The sequence below is a fragment of the Adiantum capillus-veneris genome, chromosome 7 (genome assembly GCF_014529385.1).
Source record: "Adiantum capillus-veneris isolate H3 chromosome 7, ASM1452938v2, whole genome shotgun sequence".
Lineage (NCBI taxonomy): Eukaryota > Viridiplantae > Streptophyta > Polypodiopsida > Polypodiales > Pteridaceae > Adiantum > Adiantum capillus-veneris.
Genome location: NC_140937.1, coordinates 146,294,597 through 146,303,879, shown reverse-complemented (window position 1 = coordinate 146,303,879; position 9,283 = coordinate 146,294,597). Strand labels below are relative to the sequence as shown.

The 9,283-nt window shown below is 42.1% G+C and overlaps 1 protein-coding gene across 2 annotated transcripts; it reads left to right on the top strand.

Annotated features, from left to right (window-relative positions):
* Window positions 1-851: 851 nt before the first annotated feature.
* Window positions 852-6,650, top strand: LOC147454763 (calcium-dependent protein kinase 15-like). 2 transcript variants are annotated; one of them, XM_086516595.1, is made up of 8 exons: window positions 853-1,844; window positions 3,359-3,502; window positions 3,629-3,781; window positions 3,863-3,978; window positions 4,051-4,218; window positions 5,483-5,610; window positions 5,773-5,872; window positions 5,949-6,650. In XM_086516595.1, the coding sequence occupies exons 1-8, from the start codon at window positions 1,229-1,231 to the stop codon at window positions 6,006-6,008; spliced, it is 1,485 nt and encodes a 494-aa protein (XP_086372721.1). In that variant the 5' UTR covers window positions 853-1,228; the 3' UTR covers window positions 6,009-6,650. The 2 variants fall into 2 exon arrangements, with proteins under 2 accessions (XP_086372722.1, XP_086372721.1); XM_086516596.1 differs by lacking the exon at window positions 3,629-3,781 and having other exon boundaries at window positions 852-1,844.
* The last annotated feature ends 2,633 nt before the right edge of the window (window positions 6,651-9,283 follow it).

Below are 9,283 nucleotides of genomic sequence, written 5' to 3'. Positions count from 1 at the left end.
GGGATTTGCCTATTCAAAGCACCACGATTAGCAGGGGTTTTACTTTATATAATTACGTCTGTCGAATTTTTTTATTTTTTGACAAGCCCACCGAGCAACGACCCGCGGGGGAAGTAAAAAAACCCGATGGACCCTTAGGGAACATGTATATACCCGATGGATTAATCGACTCTATTTTTGTTTTTGTACGTCATCATCAAGATCACGTTAACAATTAACGTGATCACGTCTTTTTTCTTGTGTAATTATTGATGTTATTAATGCAATCACACGATCGTGATCACGTCAATGAAATCTTTAACCCCATCCCTACCTCTCTCTCTCTCTCTCTCTCTCTCTCTCTCTCTCTATATATATATATATATATATATATATATATATATAGAGAGAGAGAGAGAGAGAGAGAGAGAGAGAGAGAGAGAGAGAGAAAGAAGAGAGTTTTAACGTCGTATAAAACTATCTCAAGAGACCTTTAAGATCTAGCAGACTAGAGGGGGGGAGAGAGAGAGAGAGGCTCTTGCGTGATTGCGAGAGAGTGTGTGTGTTTTTACTAAATGCATGGATACAAGGATATGCAAGGAGGAAAGAAGAAAAGTCTCTGTCGATTCCTCCTAATTTTTTTTTTTCAAAATGAGGGTCACATCTATACTATATATTAAGGAGACTGGTTTTGCCAGTGCCACGTGTCAAAGTTTGCTGCATCCGGTGAGTTCCGGTTTATATGAGTGAGGGGGAGAGGGGGAGAGAGAGAGGCCGCCTTGAGTGGCCGGCCGTCCTAGTACATATGGTACGTGGCGAGCTCATTTAGGAGGTAAAGAGCAACGCATGATCGGGACATGTAGAATCTGGATCGAAAGGTCCGAAGTCCAATTGGAACGGGGGTCCCGAAATGGCGCGTATTGACTTGGCACAGACGCATACGTGCTTCCTCTGCTCTGGTCATCAGGGAAGCAGACTTCTTTTAGACCTGCCCATCACCTTTCTCCTGCACCACCTGCATTTTCTCCAGCTTTGTTTACCTCCAGAATAAACACCGAAGCGGCCCGCCACTCATACGCAGTTATCCCGCTCATTGAGTCGGCATCAACAAAGTCTTCGTGCTTGTATCTCATCGATGACCATTGCCTCACCATATTCTGACAGGTAGTTAAATCCGTTTGCTGTTTCACTAAAGAACGAACACACACACACACACACACACACACACACACACACACACACACACACAATGGGCAACCAGCCAAGCGCCGGCAGGCCAGTGAACCAGCAACCTCAGAATCGCAAAAGGCCTCCTTCTCAGCCATACCGCCGCCAGCCTGTGCCCCGGCAGATTGCAACCAATGTCTTAAACAAACCCTTTGAGGATATCAGAGAGACTTACACCCTCGGCCAAGAGCTCGGCCGAGGGCAGTTTGGCATTACACGTGCCTGCATCCATAAGGCTACGGGGCAGCGGCTGGCATGCAAGTCCATATCCAAGCGCAAGCTCACATCTAAAGATGATGTGGATGATGTACGCAGAGAGGTTCGTGTGATGAAATATCTCTCAGGTCATCCCAATATTGTAGAACTGAAAGCTACTTATGAGGATCGCCAATCTGTGCATCTTGTGATGGAGCTTTGTGCTGGCGGTGAGCTTTTTGATCGCATTCTCTCAAAGGGCAAGTACTCAGAACGTGAAGCTGCTACTGCATTTCGAACTATTGTTGAAATTTTACACAATTGCCACTCACGGGGTGTCATGCATAGAGATCTCAAGCCTGAAAATTTCTTGCTTCTCAACAAAGAAGAGGAGTCTCCTTTAAAAGTCATAGATTTTGGACTGGCGGCCTTCTTCAAGCCAGGTTAGTTTGTGAAAGCATAGCCTTCAAGTATCACTTTGCATGAAATGTTTTCACTTTTTAAGAAAAAACCCACCTTTTGGCAATTGGAAGGGAAATGATCTTTGTTCTTGCTGGATGGTTAACATCTGTAGCCTCACTGAGGATCATAGTTTTTTCATATGCCAAACATGCTGTACGCGTATGAAGGTATGAAAAAAGTATGATTTAAAACCATAGAAACACGATACGTTGAAAATAGGGGGAAATTTGACAGGATGCAAGACTTCTGAACATAAAAAGACTACACATTAGAAGCTAGAAGTTACAACTAGAAGGCTAGAGCAGATGCACATTCCATAATTGCCAAACATTTGGGCCTCCCAATTTTTTAAGCCTGAATTATGAAATTCAATCATACTCCAATCCCACTCCCATGTTTGCAGATGTATGATTCGGCAATCATATGCATATGAATTCTTAAGACTATTCTAAGGGTAACTTTGAAAGTTTGTTGAGGAAGAAGTGGAAAGGGAGAGACTATTGCATGGTCAACGTTTGGAAAGATTAATTGTTGTAGCCCGAATTTTGCTAACACTAACATTTCACAGCAATTTAGTGAGATGATGCTTACTGAATCAATGAGTTTTAGACCAGGAGTTGTGAATTGGTACAAGCTGAAAACTATTCTCGGATGCTGTAATAGCTTTATTCTGTACTATTGCTTCGAGACGTCTGCAAACAGGGAGACTGCTGTTTATTCCCGACACAAGTGTTGGCTATCACACAAACCTTCATGAGAAGCTTAACTCAATATGGTCATCCTTTTCTTGTTTATGAGAGAAAAAAGAGAAAAACACCGGTTCATAAGTGTTTTAGGTACATCCTGCAGAAATCCAGCAAAGCGTAGAGTAGCCTTCACTTGATAATTGAGCATTTCCAGTATGGCTTGTGCCTTATGTTATCTGTATGTGAAGGAAACTATCGATTGCTTTTAACCAGCACCTTGCCTTGCTTTCGAAAAAAAGAAGTTTACAGTGTACATACTGCTGGTTATTCTGCACTCAAGCTTATGTATTGAAAGCACATACGCAATTGCATACATAGGACTTGAGGTGCGAATAAGCTTATGTATTGAAAGCACATACGCAATTGCATACATAGGACTTGAGGTGCTCTATTCGCACACAGGACAAAAGACGAACACAACGTATGAAATCTGGTCCTTAAATCATCGTTGGAGCTGGCCTTGGGATTGTCAGTAAAGATATGTGGGCTGTAAGTCTAGAACTCTAGAAATAGAAATCATCCTGAAGGATCCAAAGAGACACAAAGTAGTTGGAAATTAAAAGGCGGAGAAAACCTTGCAGATTCAACTATCTGAAGCAGCTGAAATCATCACTCAAAGGAAGGGTTGGAAACTTGTTATGGGTAGCTTAATGCTTGCTTCTCTTCTTGATGAGTACACACGAGAGATTTGTTTGGTATCCTTTGAAAGCTTCTGTACTGAACATCATGGTCAAATCATATTTGGGCAGGAGATATTTTAAAGGATTTTGTTGGAAGTGCATACTATATTGCTCCTGAAGTTCTTCGCCATGAGTATGGACCAGAGGCAGACATTTGGAGTGCAGGTGTTATATTGTATATTCTCTTGTGCGGTGTTCCACCTTTTTGGGCAGGTAAAGGTTCCTGACATTTACTATGTCCAGTAGATATCTTAGAGAAAGTACGAAGGAGTTTGTGGGTAGTCTGTATACCAAGAAAAAATGGTAAAACCACTTTGCCTGTTTGTAATCCATCCACAGATACAGAGCAAGGTATTTTTGATGCTATACTAGCAGGCTCTTTTGATCTCACAAGTGAGCCATGGCCATCAATCTCGTCCTCTGCAAAAGATTTAGTCAAAAAAATGCTGAAACAGGATCCTAAAGAACGGCTAACGCTTCTGGAAGTTCAGAGTATGCCTTGAATAGTGGGTTTCCATCACTGCGGCTAGTAGGATGTCAGCTGGAATAAACCCCTTTTGGTTTTGCCTACAGGCCATCCTTGGGTGATAGTTGATGGTGAAGCCCCCGATACGCCTATGGATGGTGTAATGCTGACAAAATTGAGGCAATTCAGAGCAATGAACAAGCTAAAGAAACTAGCTCTGAAGGTATGCTTTGTCGTGTTGTTGTGTAGCTCATGGTGGCAGTATTACATCCTTTTATACAAGCATTTTGTACAGGTTATTGCTGAGAATTTATCAGAGGAAGAGATTGTAGGGCTAAAGGACTTGTTTCAAAGTATGGACACTGATAACAGTGGTACTCTCACATTAGAGGAGCTGAAACATGGGTTAGCAAGACAAGGTTCTTCGATTGCCGAATCAGAGGCTTATCAGCTACTTAAAGCGGTAGATTTTAGCTCTCAGCTCATTTGTTATGGATGTGTTGATTGCAGTGTATTTGTCTAGTGCTTGCCACATCTTGGTCCTTTATGCTTAGAAGAGATAATTTGCTTGCTCAAGTGTACAAAAAAATTCCAGAGGCAGTTTAAGTTTGAAAGTTGTTTGAGGCATGTGCTCAGTAGGATCTGGGCTGATTAAGGTGTGCTCCTGAGCTCTGAATGTTCAGATACGCCCGTGTCATCTGCAAAGTCAGTGTCAAGGAGCTTCTGCTTCCTGATAGGTGCACGTTACTCCAGACCCTGTTTTACGTGCTGTCAAAAGCTGCTCATTGTCTCAGCAAAGAATAAAAACTAGAAGGGATGCCTCTAATTCACTGCTTGAGGAAGTGTCCTCTCCAATATACCCTCTAGGAAGCCTTCATTCACCTGATTGTAGGCCTTCTCGAATTCAAGGACAGCAAGATTCTAACTCCAAAGTGAGCGAGGGCAGTAGCCTCTGAAGACATAATTTTTCTGTCAAGGGTGCTGGGACTCTTGATAAATCTGGTCTACACACATAGATTTAGCCACAGACATTGTGATCTTGAGCTAGGGAAAACTGAAACAAGAAACATACTGAATCTAGCATGAGCTAAATGCCTATCTGTCCACCAAGGAATGGTGGCCTTAAGCTGCCACAATCAGCAGCTTTATAGGAAATTCTTATTCTTCAATTTGAGTTGTCTTAGTATCAACTCTCTTGATTGGTGTTACAACTGCCAATTCTTTTACGCATCTATCATACAGAAAAAATTCTCTTTTCCTGTAGGGATACTAGCTTTTGCAGAATATCCACTTATTTGAGCCATCAGATTTGATTTATGCTGTACACTAATTGGTCGACAGGAGAGGCTATTGAATGCTATTTTGAAGTTACATTTAGTGGCATTATAACTCCTGGGCTGTACAAAAGCACCTTAGACATACTGAGTTAATCTTTACATTCTTCTTCCTGAAATCTTCTTGTCACGCTCTCGTCGTCTGGCATAGAGCTGTTGCAATCTTTCCAACTTACAGAAGAAGTGGTTGCTTCCTTATTGAGGCGAGCACAATACTGTTGTGTTACATCATCTAAAGGTATACTTGTCCCAATTGTGTAGCACTTTGAGCGAGCATATTTTCTTGTTTAATTTTTAATGGAGGTCCTTGTGCTTGATCTTAGGATTTTCAGTCTTACTTGGTTGCATGCTTTCACAAAGATCATAATTCAAATTCTGTTTTCTAATTCACAGGCAGACATTGATGGCAATGGATCTATAGATTACTCGGAGTTCATTGCTGCTACAGTGCACAGAAGCAAGCTGGCCAAGGAGGAGCAATTAGTTTCTACTTTCGAGTATTTTGATACCGATAGGAGTGGGTAAGGGATTAGGCTGGGGGTAATGGAAAAAGTTGTTGAGATGAGGTTAAAGAACCTGGTCTATTTTTGTTTGCTGTTCTGTGCTTAGATTGATTAGATGAGGTTTAAGACCGAAAACACTTTTTCTGCTTGAATGAATTCTCTTTGTTATTGTGTGCTTAGATTTATTACCACCGATGAGTTAGCAGATGCTTTGTCAAAGCATGGTATGGGCGACGAAGAAACCATTAAATCCATCATTGCAGAAGTGGACACAGACAAGGTTAGCACAGTGCCTTGTTTCTAACAATTCTAAAGGGAAAGCCTCTGCCATAGATTTATGGTGGTGAATTGCACAGGATGGATGCATTGATTACGAGGAGTTTGTTGCCATGATGCAACAAGGACTTCCCCACTAGAAGCGCTGATTGCCTGAGCTTTTGGATCTTAGCTTGTTGACCAGATTCAGGACCAATCCTTGCTTCATGTCCTCCTTCTTCCCAATGCTGCTTCTGGAGTGTAAAGGGAACTTTCTGCCTTGTTCTACAAGCTCACATTCATTCTTTATGTGTACATAAGGAATGTGCAAGTGGTGTATGAAAATTGTACAGCTGCTGAGACTACCGTTGTGTTAGTGAAAAGGATTGGGCATGTGTTTCCAGATAGTTCATGGTGCAATATTTTCTCCCGCATCGGTGGAGCATCTGATAACGGTGCCATTTGTTGTTGCACCTTCCACCCCACAATCTACACATCCACCTCCGATTCTGAAAGTCTTATTACTACCGGTTGTAGTCGGTTCATGATATGGCTGGTAGCCATTTCCATCTACACCCCTCTAGGCATATGGACATGGTCACTGTAGGTCTTTCCGGCCTCTGGCTCTGTTTGCAAGATAGTAGCTGAAACATTTCACCCCGACTGTCTTTGCAGTCTGTGATGTGCTTAAGGAACAACTTGTAACAGCTTCTTTTGTTCCTCAAGATGGTCTTTTGAGTTGAGACAATGAGGGCCATTAGAGAGAAAGAAACCAAGGAAATATTCTGTACTACAGTCTTCGATTTTCTGATGGTGTTTCATATTCTACTCAATTTATGAATTCAAGTGGCCTGTTATGCTTTTGGCATTTACCAGATTAGGGCAATTCAGGGTTGGTTATGTGAATTGGCAGTTGTATTGCAGGCCATACCAAAATGTGTAAAAAGTGATAAAACACCAGTTAGCTTTTGAACACTGTTGGGTACGGAGTCGTGTAGATTTATTTTTTCTTTTTTGAGGTATAATTGAAATTTAAAAGATGCCACTGGGAATTGAACGCAGGTCTTTATGCACTCACACCTCCACCTTAACCACTAGGTTGCTACCCGTTTGGCAGCATTTAGAATTCACACTGTCACAAGATATTTGATGATGTGAGAGCTGTGGTGCTAGCCATGCATGGCAAGCATGCAAACAGTGCCTGTTTTATTTCGGAGCTTGCTGAATGACTTGATAAGGTTGGGTGCTCTATGCACATCAAGTTCCACTGTTCTTTGAGATGGAAATTTGTGCACCTCCATTGGTGGGGTTGTGTCCAAGGTGATGTGTGTCCAAATGGCTCAACATGTCAAATGGGAAAAAAATACCGAGATACCCTTGAAATTTGGAGAGTTACCAATTGGCAAGCTAATGCCCCCCCCCCCCCAAATAAAATATGACCTAAAGACTAGGAAAATGAAGTATATATGCAACAGGTGTCTAGGGGCATCAACCACTGACAAGAGGCCACAATACAAGGAATCAACTTGCAAAGGAGGGAGAGGGCACAATACGAGGGCAGGCGAGGGAGGAAGCATTCCATGAACTATCTCTCATCTAGTAAAGGAACGAGTAGGCCTTGACCCGTATTTTGTAATGATAACGTGGACGCTCCTAAGTGGTGTTGATACAATGATCTCCTTGAAAGTCTAGGCCACCTCAAGCAAAGTATTTGAACGATAGATGAAATGCTCCTCGTTCTTTGCTGCCAAACTTAGCACATGTGCTCCTTTGATGGCATTGTAATGTATCTTTTAACCTCTTATGTTCATCTCGTACGAGGATGTCTTGAGTATTTGACCAATGGTAGATCTCAACCCATGTGAGAGATGCATGTCCATATATCTAGGGTGATCGATACATCCATGCTTAGTAGTACGAAGAAGATGCTTCTTGTAGAAAGATATTTTTGTACCCAACTCTCGTGTAGGTGCAAGCCATGTTGGGATGTTATTGATTAAACCAGACTAACATCTGTGCATAGTAGCAGGTAGTGTCTCCTCTCTCTACGAGTTGTTCAGCTATTCTTGTCAGAATTTTCGCTCCTCCTATGTATTTTGGCTTCTCGTTGTGCATGGCAATTACTTGCTCGTGGATGTGTTGAGCGTAATTCACCTCTTTTGGCATATTGCTCTTTAATGCCCATGTGATGGTGGTCGCAATGGCATGGGGTGGTGTCGTATACTTTTGCGGTCTTTTACTGCAAACATGAAGAAATTGGTTGTACAGTCGACAAAGGGTTGCCGCTCTTGGGTCCGCCATATCTCTATAGGTCCCATTCTGTTTCTTGGGCCCATAGACCTCTATGGCCTCCTTGCTTTCCCTGATCGAGCTCCCTTTGTTGTGCAGCTTCGATGCGTTTGCAATTAGCTGTGGAGTGATCTGTACTTCTACCTTCTCTCCATCCATGGGTGTCAATGTGGCTTTTCCATCCTTCTGAATGGATGTTGCCAACTCGTACACTCTTCTTGTATCCACACCTGATGGTCTTGAGGTGAAGAAGCTATGCAAGTCTATCCTTTCCAGGTACCTGTTGATGTCTTCTGACCTGCTATAATCTACCAATTCCTGTGGGATCATTGGTACATCCACCACTTGCCCTTGAGGATCTCTGAAAGTCCGCTGGTAGATCTTTATTCCCTCTTTCTCCAATACTGCTTCCTCCACCCAAGTTTTGGTTGGCTTGAGGGTTTCTGCTGGAATGTCAAATGGTTCCGCTTCTGCAATAGCATTTTTGATTGTCGGTCTTTTTCTCTTCGTTGCCGATGACTTGGTGGAATCCATGGATCGTGTAACTCCAATTTCAAAAGTTAGCGTCTTTTTAGTACTGAAAGACGAAGTGAAGCTTTTAACTATCCAAATGACTTGAAAATTGAAACATGAGCTATTCAGGGCCTAAGGATGCAAGGTAGGTGAAAAAATATGCAAAATGGGCTCAAAATCATGCTGGAGACATCATACGCGTATGATGTCTTTTGTGTCAAAATGACTTCATATTGGTTGTGCTTGTAGCTGATAGTGTATACATGATTATCATATGCTTGGATTTGAGTTTGGATCCCATTTGGTCAAGTTTTGGCCAATTTAGTCGAGTTCCGGCTCTTGGCAAAATTTTGAAAGGGAATTGGATTTTATGATCCAAATTGGATAAAACTTGGTGGCTCACTTTCAAATGGCATGTAGATCACTACTGTTTGGTGGTTGAAGCCCTGAGGTGCCAAAATCACATAGTGAGACATCATACGCGTATGATGTCTTTTAGTGTATTTTTGGACCAAATTTCTCTATAAGCTTGGATTTGGCTTTAGATAAGCTTATTCAGTGGATTTATGAAGTTTGGATAGATTTTGGGCTAAAAATGGCTCTGGAGACATCATACGCGTATGATGTCTTTTTC